General features: G+C 39.9%; 1 protein-coding gene across 1 annotated transcript; it reads left to right on the plus strand.

The window, feature by feature from the left end:
- The first annotated feature begins 1192 nt into the window (after positions 1–1192).
- On the plus strand, positions 1193–13707 carry RAG1 (recombination activating 1). The gene is made up of 2 exons (XM_048854793.2): positions 1193–1302; positions 6356–13707. Exon 2 carries the CDS (start codon positions 6376–6378, stop codon positions 9529–9531), a length of 3156 nt encoding a protein of 1051 aa, XP_048710750.2. The 5' UTR covers positions 1193–1302; positions 6356–6375; the 3' UTR covers positions 9532–13707.
- Positions 13708–14436: the final 729 nt, after the last annotated feature.

A 14436-nucleotide genomic window follows, 5' to 3' on the forward strand; every position in this document is an offset into this window, starting at 1 on the left:
TCTGAGCCCTACTGTCCAAGGCTGACACACTCAGGTTTTGGCCCCAGACAGTGGGGATCAGCCCCTGGCCCCAGCAAGTCTAAGTCAGCCCTGGTGACCCCATTAAAATGGGGTTGCAGCCCACTTAGCGGTCCTGACCCACAGTTTGAGAACCACTGTTCTAAACCTTTTATCATTTTCTTGTTCTCCTCTCGACTCTCTCCAATTTGGCCACATCCTTCCTAAATTTGTAGTACCCAGAATTGGACACAGTACCTCAGCTGGGGCCTCACCAATGCCGAGCAGAGTGGGACAACTACCTCCTATGTCTTACATACAAGACTTCAACTAATACACCGCAGAATCATATTAGCCTTTTTTGCAGCTGCCTCACATTGCTGACTCACATATTCAGTTTGTGTTTCACTATAACCCCTAGATCCTTTTCAGCAGTACGATCACCTAGCCAGTTATTCCCCATTTTGTAGCTCTGCATTTGATTTTTCCTTCCTCAGTGAAGTACTTTGCACTTGTCTTTATTAAAATTCATCTTGTTGAATTCAGACCACGTGAATAAGTGAAACAAGTTACATGCAGAAAATACCTAGAATCTACATCACTGAGTTATCTTCCAGTGGGTAGCTGACCTGCAAGACCCTGGCCATCTGCATTCATCAGAGAGGTTACACTCTTGTTAGAATGGGACATTACACTGGTGTCAGAAGAAAGGGCAACAATAGGATTCATATTGTCTGCACAAAATTCCAATCACAAAATTGGAAGCATGGTTATGTCTGGACTGATAATGTAGGCTTAAATGTCAGGGTCCTTCAAAGGGATTAATCCTGTGAATAAGGGTGGCATGACTGGGTCCCACATTCTTCTCCCCAATGTGTAACCCAGTGGAGAAATTAGCTCTGGAGCTATAGACATAAAAAAGCAAATACAAAAGTTTAGTCACATAAAGGTGCAGACACTCTCCTGGAATGGCTCTGCATGGAATTAAAACTCATCTCAGAAACAAGGGGTCTCTCAAAGGAGGATCTTGTTTTTATTAACTTCATAGTTAAGCCTTGTAAATTACCAGGTGCCACCTGGAGCAGAGACTTTTGTATTGTGTTGTGGTTGATGGTAACTTGTGGTTAGCACCAGAGTGGTACTGGGAGATGGGAGGGACAGGGATAGGGTGAGACAAACAGCACTGCAGTGAGCTTTAAAAATCAGAGGGGAGAGGAGGAGAGAGAGAGATTGAGAGAGATCTTGATGTTTGGAACCAATTGAGCAGACGTACAAACGACTCTACACACTGGCAGTGAGAGAAAGGTAGGCTAACAGTCTTAACTGCAATAACCCAGCTGCTTGTGAGACATACAAGAATTGATTCAACTATTTCACTGTATTAATGTACATGTCATTAATCTGATTTTATAAACTTTCTCCCAACAAGTAGCATCTCACTCCACAGACAGTCCCCCTCATTTCAGTGGGGCTACTCACAGAGTAAGGTATTACTCAGTGTGAGTAAGAGCATGATAATCTGACCCTGTTTCAGAAGGACCTGAGATATTCTGAGATGGCCAGAAAAGGAATTTTCTTTTTCTTTCCAAGCTAAAAAGAGGTAACATTAAACACAGCTGTCAGATCCAGTTAAATTACCAGTGTATTTGATGGTTGGGGAGTGGGGTTCATGATGGAGGATTGTTCAATGCAGCCCAATTAGAAAAAACAGAGCAAAGGCAAATTTCTAGTAATGTCAGGAAAATGTTCCCAGAATTGAGGTCTGTGGAGTAGTCTTCCAAGGGACCAGGTTCAAGCTCCATTGTTTAGGAGCTGGAGAATTAAACTAGATAAAGTATTTGATTAATAGACTGTAGGCAACAATCCTGGACTAGCGGAATGGATGATCAAGTGACCTAATAGGGCTTCTTTGTCTCTCATCTCTTTAAGACATATTTGCTGAAAGGAAACAAATGAATTTTTGAACGTTTTCTCAGCAGGGAGTAAGAGCCATCTGCTATATTTGAGTTGCAGTTTGACAGCAAGGCAATGGGCTTGGGATCAGGTGTGGTACTAAGATGACACACCATACTTGGGTGGGACAAGGAGAGAAGGTATTAGCTACTTTGCATTGGATTTGGAACATACCTATGGCTGGCTGGTTCATCACAATAACTAGTGAGCAAACTCAGGAGTGTCATTTCAGAAAAAAATTATGTGATGGAAAGGCCAAAGTTGTATATAGAACATTAGATGTGATTATATTATATCCTGCAAAGTCGGGGGGAGGAGGGGGGGCAAAAAGTGGAAGACATAATGGAGCATATTGACCCCTGAAAAGTATTTTAGGTACAAACTAAGGTCAGGGGAGGCAACTGCCCCTCGTGGCCCCCTAGCAAATGATACCCCTGAGCAAATCTTAGGGGGCATAGCTTGTTGGCTGCTCTCCAAAGCTGGAGAGGTGCTGATGATGCAGCTAGAGACACTGAGAATCTCAATGAAAGCCCCTGTAAACAGGTTTCTGCTTTAGCTGCAAAATCACAAGACCTAGGATCATTTTTAGTGTGTGTGTAATCAGTAAAATGGAAATAATAATACTTCCCTATGTCACAGGTATGCTGCAAAAATAAACTGACTAATGTGTAAAATGTGCTCAGATATTCCATTGACAAATGTTTTGGAAAAGACTATAGGCAAGCAACAGCTTTATATGTTACTTGCAGAATAAATATTGACCATTTAACTGATGAATAAGTACTATGCAGTAGCAGGATAATTAAATAGAAAAGTAGTATGTGGTTACAAATTCACTACATGATTATGTCAGTCTTTTATAAAACAGACAAGGTGGGTGAGATAATAGCTTTTATTGGACCAACTTCTGTAGGAGAGAGAGACAAGCTTTCCAGCCACACAAAGCTCCTGAATAAGGGCTCAGTGTCACTTAAAAGCTTGTCCCTCTCACCAAATGAAGTTGGTCCAATAAAAGCTATTACCTCACCCACCTTGTCTCTCGAATATCCTGGGCCCAACATGGCTACAACTATAATTTTATAGCACAGTTCAGATACCAAATAATTCACAGGTTAGTTGGCCAAATCCTAAATCCGTACTCAGGCAAAACTCCCAGCTTCTGCATTTGGCCTTATCAAGCTAGGTAGTGCAGTATTCCCAGGTAAAACCTTTGGAGGTACCACACAAGTAACTCCATGATATTTAGTGCATTGTGAAGTAGTCTAGTACGAGACAGGCAGGCCTTATCTCTGGACTGACAATCACCTAAGGAAAAGACATTTTGTAATATTTATTTAAGGCAATAGAGCAGCTCAAAGGACTGTAGGAGAATAGGGTAAAACAGTGAAAGACAAGAAGTCATTCAGTCCCTCGGCAGGCAGCAGAGTACAGCTCAATAGGCAAGCAGGACTTTGTGGGGCAAGCAGGACACCGCTCTGCTGGTAGTAGATTTCAACAACTAGGTCAGCAGGGTCCACAGCAGGGTCCAGTCAAGCAAGACAGCAGGTACAGCAGTCATACATCTGGGTACAGCTGCACCAGATAGTAGGTTACAGTTTTATAGATAGCAGGGTACAAACAAGCAGGACAGCAGGCTATAGCCCAAAAGGACAGCAGGGGATGGCAGTGCAGGCGCTCATATTCAGCATTGTAGGCAGTGGGGCACAGCAGTGCAGGCAGGTGGATATAGCAATGCAAGCAACTTGTTCTCAGTGGGATAGAATTAAGAGAAGCTGGAAAGAAAACAAACCCTTAATTTGTTTGCCAAGGTCCACTTGAAGGATTTTGAAGTTAAACTCTTAAGGCGAGAGCTGAGCAGGTTGACATGTCACTCTGGATTAGGAACTTAATCAGAGCCAGTAATCCTTTCCAGCTGGCCTTTGGAAGATTGTATTGAAATATTGCTCTATTGAAAGGTTATATTTTTTAAAAAGAGATAATCTCAGAAACATAATGCAGGGAAGACAGATCAAAATTTCAGACACTGAAAAGAACTTGTTCTTGTGTCAGGCATCCTCAAAATAGATACAGTGGTCTAGAGTTTTAGAGAGCACTATAGCTAAGTGAAGATAGCGCCTTTATTTGAAACAAATACTGTAAGGTTAAAATAATATATTCTTAAAATACATTTAACTTTGTTTCTGTTACTAACTGCATCTTGAGTATTAAAAGCAAAAAAAAATCAACAAATCTAAATACTTTACACTGTGCCATTTGCTTACTTTATGCACTTCTCCCACCTGGGCATTGAAAAATAGGCCGGTCGGTTTCACTTTTGTTTCTAGTCAGTGCCTAGCCAATTTCATTTTCAGGCTCTCATCCACTAGCATGTTGTTGCAATGTTTGAATTGCAAGCCCCTCTGGGGAATATTTATTTGTATAAAATGTCATGTTTCCACAGAAACAACATCAGTGGTGTATTTGATGATAGATTGTTTTTACAAAATGTAAAATTTGACCAGACATTTTCCATTGTCCAAACCATGTAACTCTTCCAGATAAGGTCGCAGCTCAGCAAGGTATTTAAACACATGCCTGTCTTTAAGCATGTGAGTTGTCCCTTTGGGGTGGATCCTCAGCTGGAGTAAATTGTTATGGCTCCATTGACGTCAGCTGAGGATCTGTTCCATTGAATTTAAGTTGTATGTGGCTAAGTGCCTTCTGAACTGGGCCCCTAAATGAGGTCATGATTCTGCATTGGGATCGGCTAGTATGGAATGCCTTTAAAGGAACCACGCACTAGTGATCCCACTCCAGGATCAGGGCCTAAAAAGTGAAGTGGTGGTAGTGGTGTTGACAACTTAAAAACATGGTATGAGAGATGCATATTTCCACTTTTAGCCTCCAGTTTAACTCAATTCTATATAAGCAGTGATCATAAGTCATCAGATATCATAGTCCTTACTCACCCAAATAGTTCCATTGACTTCAGTAGGACTACCTGTGTGAACATGGATATAGGTGTGAGCAGTAAAGGTTGGAGGATTGGATGCTGCTATCTGTTAGTTGTTAGCTATCCTGTGGTGTGTGAAGTGAGTTGGTGGTCTCAGTGCACTTTCTATGGCCAATTGTCCACATCAGGATCAGGGCTGAGGCACATAGTAGGGCTGTGTGGGGAAGTGTACAGTGCCCCTACCTATGCTGCTTCTGTCCTGTAGATAAACAGAGGGACGGCCATTTTTAGGGATCTCAATCCAGTACCTGTCATGAGCACTCAATAGTTTAATCCCATCCCCTTCTGGATAAAATCAGAGTATGCATGTTAATCAGTATTACTGTGTATTTTTATTACACCCAAAATGTGTAAGGTGCTTTATGAACATATAAGCAGATAGACCTCACCCAAAAGAGTTTATAATCTCAATAGGCAACATACAGGCAAAGGAGTGTTTGGGGTCAGGGGAGTATAGAAAGCATAGTGCAAGCATCCTTTACGCAGGCCTGCCAGTGTACCTTACTTCTCAGTACCCTTCTCCCTAATTCCATTTCCAGCCTGGGCAAAGGTTACCAATTGCGCAGTGTTGTATGGCAACTTTGCTGTGTGGGTAAATATCTCAGTTTACACTGAGGTCACCAAATTGATTTTATTTGTAACTAGAGGTACTTGAAAACTGGTGAAAATCTATTGCATTTGCACACAGTCCCATCCATACTTTAATGTCTCTCCCAGTATCTTTAGTCGTACCAAATGTGGCTCTCTGAGGATTAACAGTTGTCACACACTCAGATCTTTACAGTAAATGTGGCAATAGAATCAAATATTTTTCATCCAAAAGCCTAGGCTCCTACCACTTGAACTAAAGGAAACTCTCCTTTAGTTGTTAGCTGTATAGAGCCTATGACACACAGCAGATCTGTTTCAATTCTGTCCAGTAGAGGGCAATGGCATACATACACTAGCCATTTCATTACTCTATTATTACCCCCAATTTAAGATGGTACTATGTTGTAACCTGTGTCTGTTTAATTCAATCATGGAATTCGTTTCATGGAAACATTTGCTTATTTTACAATATGGGTGAAATTTTCTCCTGAGTCCTGAGTAAAGTGGCAGCACAAAGCCTATGCAGCACATAAATCTCACTTTAAACCCTGATCTGAGGGCTTAACTGGGTCTGAAGTGGTGCATAGGTCTTTTGCTGGCCCTCTGCACAAGGGTGAATTGTATTCTTTGTGATTGTCCAGATATCTTATTGGCATGACATAATTTCTATCTACTATGGTATTTCATACTTTGGGAAAGCATCTACCAGTCATTAATGACCGTAGATTTATGCCTCTTAACATCCACATGCCTCGTACATTTTCACCATTGTTCGTTTTGGAGTATTTCACTTACCTACAGTGCTCTCTTTTTCCCCCTCAGGTGATCCAGTTCCTGCCAGAATGGACGTGCTGACGTCACCAAGCATGGGCCTGCACACCATACCAGAAGAAATCCAGTACCCGTATACTAAATTTTCTGAATGGAAGTTCAAGCTGTTTAAAGTGAGATCATTTGAAAAGGCACCTTCTGGAGACAACCAAGTGGAAAATAAAGAGAAAGCAGAGAAGGAGGCTTCTTTGGACAATGGCACTCTGATGCAGATGGATGTGGCAGTTCCAGTGGTAGAAAAGCCACTTCTGGCAGATACAGACTTAAATCACAATAAGCAGGCTCTTGAAAAAGATGCTGACAACCTGAAAATACAAGAGAATGCAGCTCATCAAGCAAACCTGCAGCAGCTCTGCCGCATCTGTGGAGTTTCATTTAAAACTGATCGCTACAAGAGAAGTCATCCAGTGCATGGACCAGTGGACTGTGAAACTCAGGGACTTCTGAGAAAGAAAGAGAAAAGAGCAACATCTTGGCCGGATCTGATTGCCAAGGTTTTTAAGATTGACGTGCGAGGAGATATCGACACAATCCACCCTACTCGGTTTTGTCACAACTGCTGGAGCATCATCCACAGAAAGTTCAGCAACGCCCCATGTGAAGTGTATTTCCCGAGGAATAGTACCATGGAGTGGAAGTCCCACTCCCCAAACTGCACTGTTTGTTATACTGCTCGTTGTGGGGTCAAGAGAAAGAACCAGCCATCCAATTTACAGCTGGGCAAAAGGCTCAAGATCATTGCAGAACTAAAAACTAAAGGTGCCCGAAAAACTAAAGGTGTAAAAAAACAAGTACAGGTGAACAACAAAAACCTTATGAAAAAGATTGCCAACTGCAAGAAGATACATCTTAGCACCAAACTTCTAGCAGTTGACTACCCTGCAGATTTCGTTAAGTCCATCTCTTGCCAGGTCTGTGACCATATTCTGGCAGACCCAGTGGAAACGACATGTAGCCACTTATTCTGTAGAACCTGCATCCTTAAGTGCCTCAAAGTTATGGGCAGCTATTGTCCTGCCTGCCGATACCCTTGCTTCCCTACCGACCTGGTGAGTCCAGTGAAATCCTTCCTGAACATCCTCAATTCCTTGGCTGTGCGATGCCCAGTGAAAGAATGTGATGAGGAGGTTTTGCTGGGCAAATACTGCCATCATTTGTCCAGTCACAAAGAGGTGAAAAGGAAAGAGATTTACACGCACGTAAATAAAGGTGGCCGACCGAGGCAACACTTACTCTCATTGACCAGGAGAGCGCAAAAGCATCGTCTGAGAGAACTTAAGCTTCAAGTCAAAGCTTTTGCTGAGAAAGAAGAAGGAGGTGATATAAAGGCTGTGTGCCTAACTTTGTTCCTGCTGGCTCTGAGAGCAAGAAATGAACACAGACAAGCAGATGAGTTGGAAGCTATAATGCAAGGAAAGGGATCAGGGCTTCACCCAGCTGTTTGCCTGGCAATCCGAGTCAACACCTTTCTCAGTTGTAGCCAGTACCATAAAATGTACAGAACGGTAAAAGCTATAACTGGGAGGCAGATCTTCCAGCCATTGCATGCTCTCCGCACTGCTGAGAAGGCACTCTTGCCAGGTTATCATCCATTTGAGTGGAAACCCCCTTTGAAAAATGTGTCCACTAATACAGAGGTGGGAATTATAGATGGACTGTCAGGCCTGCCACACTCAGTTGATGACTACCCAGTAGACACGATTGCCAAGAGGTTTCGATATGATGCAGCCTTAGTTTCTGCCTTAATGGACTTGGAGGAAGACATTTTGGAAGGCATGAAAGCACAAGACCTGGATGACTACTTGAATGGCCCATTCACTGTTGTGGTGAAGGAGTCTTGTGATGGGATGGGAGATGTCAGCGAGAAGCATGGAAGTGGACCAGCTGTCCCTGAAAAGGCAGTTCGATTTTCTTTCACACTCATGAACATCACTATAGCTCATGGTAATGAAAATGTAAGGATCTTTGAAGAAGTCAAGCCCAATTCAGAGCTGTGTTGCAAGCCCTTGTGCCTTATGCTGGCTGATGAATCGGATCACGAGACTCTGACAGCCATCCTGAGCCCTCTCATAGCAGAAAGAGAGACCATGAAAAGCAGCGTTCTGCTTCTTGAAATGGGAGGCATCCTCAGAACATTCAAATTCATCTTTAGGGGTACAGGGTATGATGAGAAACTTGTCCGTGAAGTGGAAGGCCTTGAAGCCTCAGGCTCTACTTACATATGCACCCTTTGTGATGCAACCCGCCTGGAAGCCTCTCAGAACTTGGTCCTCCACTCCATAACAAGAAGTCATGCTGAAAACCTGGAGCGGTATGAAGTATGGAGGTCCAACCCATATAATGAATCTGTTGATGAGTTACGTGACAGAGTGAAGGGTGTTTCTGCCAAACCTTTTATTGAGACTGTTCCTTCCATAGATGCATTGCATTGTGACATTGGCAATGCGGCTGAGTTCTACAAGATATTCCAGTTTGAGATAGGTGAGGTGTACAAGAACCCTGACATATCTAAAGAAGAGAGGAAGAGGTGGCAGTCGACTCTTGACAAGCACCTTAGGAAGAAGATGAACCTGAAGCCCATAATGAGGATGAATGGAAACTTTGCTAGAAAGCTTATGACCAAAGAGACAGTGGAAGCAGTATGTGAATTAATAAAGTGTGAGGAAAGGCATGATGCACTAAGAGAACTGATGGATCTTTACCTTAAGATGAAACCAGTGTGGAGATCTTCATGCCCAGCCAAAGAGTGCCCAGAATTGCTGTGTCAGTATAGCTTCAATTCACAACGTTTTGCTGAGCTCCTGTCCACAAAGTTCAAGTACAGGTATGAGGGCAAGATTACAAATTATTTTCACAAAACTCTTGCTCATGTTCCTGAAATTATTGAAAGAGATGGCTCCATTGGTGCCTGGGCAAGTGAAGGGAACGAGTCTGGGAACAAATTGTTTAGGCGTTTCCGAAAAATGAATGCCAGGCAGTCAAAATGCTATGAAATGGAGGATGTCTTGAAGCACCACTGGCTGTATACCTCTAAGTACCTGCAGAAGTTCATGAATGCCCATAATACATTGAAAAGCCAGGGCTTCACAATCGATCCAGGGCAGAGTTTTGAAGACTCTCTGCCATTGGAAGACTCTTTAGAAATGACTGATTCTATGGAATTCTAAACATAACGATAATTTGAATTGGGTTTGCAATTAAGTCTTCCTAGACAGGGTGCAGTAAGGCCTGCAAATATCACTTTTACACTGAGTGTTAAAGGGAATCTGTCCCTGCTCAGAGGAGTTTGGTAAACATCTGGATGGTAGTTTCCAGAAAATGGTAATGCAGAGTTACTGGTTGGTGTCATTTTCCAGCCATTTTGTGAGGTAAAAGTGGAAAGAAAGGTGATTAATTTACTTTGGTCTCAGATTATTGTTTAATAAATAGCCAAAGTGAACCAAAGTTTTTAGACTATGTGATATGTGTGAAATGAAGAGAATTCAGAAGAGTTATGACAGTTACAAAGAAAGTGAAGATGGTTTTTTTTCTGTTTGCATCATTGCATTTTATTTACTATTTAAGAATAGTTTTCCTTTCTTTAATTGATGGCCTCTTGCTTCTTAAAAGTAAAGATTCAACATGGAGACATTTAGACAACCATTCTGAAGTACAGAGTCAGTATTTTTTGTATAACACATTGAGTCAAGCTCCAAAGGTTGACCTCACCAACAGTTTAAAATATTATTATTTTATTTAACATTTATATTGTGGTAGTGCCTAGAAACCAGTCAGGTGTGGGGCTCATTGTGCTAGATACTGTACAAGCACAGAGAAAAATTAGTCAGTATTTTAAAATAATAATTATAACCTAGTCATTTTGTTCTACAATGCAAGCTTGTGCATAAGCTTTGAAATCAGACCTTAAAATGAAATATTTTTTGTCTCTGTACATTGTATACTTTCAAGCTTTGTTATAAACTTTGCTAACAGCTGGCACCCACAAGGCATTTTGTTCAATAGGCAATCTGTACTTCCAAGATTAGATCCTAACCGGTGTATATCATCTTAGCTCCACTGGGTGAAATCCAATGAACACACTGTCACAATTCATATTGACTTCAACAGAGGCAGAATTTCTCCTATTGACCTTAATGAAGCTACACTTATATACAGCAGCCAAGGATCTGGCCTATAGTGGTTCCCCAGTTCTGTATATTGCTATTATGCTCTTCTATAGGGTATATTTCACAGACTAAGGGAACCTTTTATTGTGTTCTAGTCCTGGTTCTGATATAGACACTGCTGTCTGGAGCATGTCATTTAATTTCTCTGCCTCAGTTTCCATTCCTATAAAATGGAAATAGTTTTTACGTATTTCACAGGCAAGTTGAGATAATTATTTAGTCAATAATGGAGAACTGCTTTGAAAATGAAATTGCTATTTAAGTGCTAAGCATTATTACTTCAATATTTAGACAGCTCATAAGAATAGTTTACATTGTACTAGGGGCATCATTTAAATGGTGGCAATTTTCTTGTACACTGATATTGCTAGATGCCTTATATATATCATAAAAATAGATCAGATAGCACAGAAAACTTGACTCTTACAGGTGATAAATATCCAGTCTTTAATAGTGACCATGGGTAAAATGATTTTAACATATTAGTTGAATATTTATTAAAAATGTTGTGAAATTTGGCAACCAAATTATTCCTGAACATACTCATTAAATTAAAAGCATAGTTTTATGACCCTGATGTGGCAAAGCACTTAAGCACATGCTTAATTTTAAACATGTGAATTGTCCCATTAAATTCAGTATGTCTACTTGGAGGATTAAAGTTAAGCATGTGCTTAAATGCCTTGCTGGTTGGGGTCCAAATTTGGGAGACTGTTTTTTAATTAATTGAATAATATTTTTTTTAATTATAAAATTAATCAGATAAATTCTTCAGGAAATATAATTCAAAAGTACCTAAGTGACTGGGAGTTATGCTCCTAAACACTTATGCTCTTTTGATAATCCCACACTGAATGCTCATTACGCAATGATTAGCTGAGGTATTTTAATATTTGGAGAATTATATATGACACAGGATGAAATGCACAAATAACTACTGCACATGGTTTTTTTTTTTAAGCAATTCAATTCTGCTTTTATTTTCTGTTTTGACATTACATTGGCTCATTGGCAATTAAACTGTAAAGAGCTAATAGTTTTTATCTTTTGTAGTAGTTTTTAGTTGTGATTATATACTGTATCTTTTAGAATTTGGTATTTACGATATATAGACAATTTATAGGGAGAATTAAGTGCTAGTAATTCCTAAATATATTTTAGTGTTATTCTGACTGATTATTCTGATTTTATTGGATACAATATCTACTTCTCATAAAAGAGTTTTATAATTTAGATTTCACACTTCATATCATTTCCTTAAACAAACTTTAAGCATTCCATCAGAACTTTGGGTTGCCAATATTTAATACAGGGTTTTTTGGAAACTACATGCTTCCAAATAATTTTTCAGAAGTACTGCAAAAAATGGTGCCTTTTATATATGTTGCAGTATAATTTTCCATTTATAGCATAGTGCTGATTTTGATCATTTTAATTCTTTTTCTTCCCAGATCAATTTTTTAACTCTTTATAGACTATAACAGATATTTTCCATAATGTATAAATGTCAGTTTTACATAATGTAGCAATCTTTTCTAATACATTCAGAAACCAACTCAAACAATATTTTTGGTTTGTTTTGGAAATATTTCATCATGCAAATATGCTGTATCCATTTTTTTGCATGTTTATTTGCTGTGATTATCATATACCGTGTGTTTTATACTTGAATCTGTTTCATTACCACAGCGCCCAATCTAGCAACCCTCACTCATGGTGAAATTCATCCCTTTGCTGAGGGCCAGCATAAGGCAAATGCAACATTTAAGACTAGTCCTTAAAGTAGAGTTCAAATGGGATCTAAGTAGTGTATGCTAGCCCTCTGCACAGGTGACCAGATGTCCCGATTTTATAGGGACAGTCCCAATTTTGGAGGCTTTTTCTTATATAGGCACCTATTTCCTCCCACCCCGTCCCGATTTTTTACGCTTGCTATCTGGTCACCCTACACAGGAGTGAATTTCACCCACATGTAGTCCTTACTCACATATGTAGTTCCATCCAAGTCAGTGGCCCAAATTCTGCTCCTTTTGCGCAAATTATCTCAGTACTTTTACTGAAATTCTCAAATCAAAAAATGACTTCAACAAACTGCTTATGTAAAAGCAAGTGGGTTTTGACTCATTGACTTCAACAGGACCAAGCAAGGATTACTCATGCACTTAAGGATTTAGAAGACTGGGCACATACTCTGGGGAAGTTCAGTACACGGAACAGTACATAGACTGGGACTTAGGAGTGCAATGGAATTTAAACATATTCTTTTGTGAAATAACCGTGTGGAACAAGTTACACTATTAAGCCAGCAAGACGTATTACAAATACTAGCAACTATGTATAGTTTGGCTGGCATTCATCAGAAAGGCAATTGTTATTTTTATTTTTTATAACGAACTTGAATTTAGTTTCATCTCTTTTTTCCGTTGTTGTCATGTTATTTAAATCAAGAGACTTTCTGCTTGAGAGTGTTGAACTCATTAAACCAAACAATTCAAATGCTAAACACCTGCTGCAAGTGAAGCTTTTGTACACAGAGACTAGAAAAACAATACTACAGACACACAGGCGTGCATCTGAATGCAAGTGATTCTTGATTGCTAAAAGGTGCACTGTGTTTTCTCTCCATATTTGAGAAATGACCTATCATTAAGCTGTTTGATTTTGAAGTGGCTTTAAACAAGTGGAGACACTTGTATTCATTTTATGCTTTCAAAAATCACATTTTTTTCTAATCTAATAATTAGTGTAAACACCTCAAATGATTACTTTGTGGGCAATGGTTTTCTTGTTGTGAAAACTGTATTGAACTCTTGCTGTTTTTTATACAATCAAATTCTATATCTTCCTTTGTTTAAAGTTTCTGTAAGGATTTATTAAAGGCATATTCAGTTGTTGTGCTGTGAAATGTTGTATCTACGGTCCTGATTCTGGTCTCAGACCATTTTTCCCCCCAAAGGATAATCGCCATTGACTTTAATGGAATCAGTCCTGATTTATGCTGGAGTAAAGGACTTCAGAACCAGACCCTAGATATTTGCAACACCATAATTTCTGATTTGAATAAGATGTTTTCAGTGCATTGTAACACAGCATTTGTCTACGGTTTTTATTGTTACTTCTTGTGTCCCAGTTTCTTTATTTTTAAAATTGGTTTTAAATAAAGTTCTTAGAAATAGACTTTGGATTTGTATGTCTCAGACAGTTTTTTAGCTGTGCAAACAATTTAATGACAATCACCTTACATTTATTCAGTTCCTTTCATTCAAATCGTGAGTATTTGTCAACATTTACATTATAGTAAAGCAAAAAGCCCCAGGCAGGATCAGGGCCCTGCTGTGGTAGTCGTTATACAAACACATATGAAGATTCCCCCTGAAGCCCAAAAGCCCACTCCAGCCCCTCACTCCATAGGGCATTGCATGCACTATGGCACAGTTGAAAACTCTTTTACTTTTCCTGGAATCTCCTACTGCTTCATTTAGAAATGACATCTGATCTCTGTTTAAATTCATCCACCTTGCTCTGACCATATTCAGCCCTTCTTCAAGTCTCTCCACTGGCTTCCTCACATCCTCTGCTTCAAATTCTAGCTCCCCATCCTTGACTTCAAAGTCAACTGCAAAAATTAACTTTCACCTACCTCTTAGTTCTTGTCTCTTTTCACTGCCTCCATTAACATTTGACACAAAATGGTGGGTGGAAAAATTGAGGCCATGTTAAAAAACAGCCCAACGAGTCTCCTGTGATTTTGGATTAGCTTAATTCCTTGGCTGGGTTTCACTTTCCACATATACTTATAGCATCAGAATCATGGGGGAACCAGAGGATAAAGAGCGCTTGTAAGGAGGTAGAACCCCTTTCATCTCCAGGGCACTGGTTCAAATCACCAGTTGATGTTTGGTGGCC

Source organism: Caretta caretta, chromosome 6 (genome assembly GCF_965140235.1).
Source record: "Caretta caretta isolate rCarCar2 chromosome 6, rCarCar1.hap1, whole genome shotgun sequence".
In the NCBI taxonomy this organism is placed as follows: domain Eukaryota; kingdom Metazoa; phylum Chordata; order Testudines; family Cheloniidae; genus Caretta; species Caretta caretta.

What these genes read in the sequence shown, in the direction of transcription:
- RAG1 (XM_048854793.2), top strand. Translation starts at nt 6,376, where the DNA reads ATGGACGTGCTGACGTCACCAAGCATGGGCCTGCACACCATACCAGAA.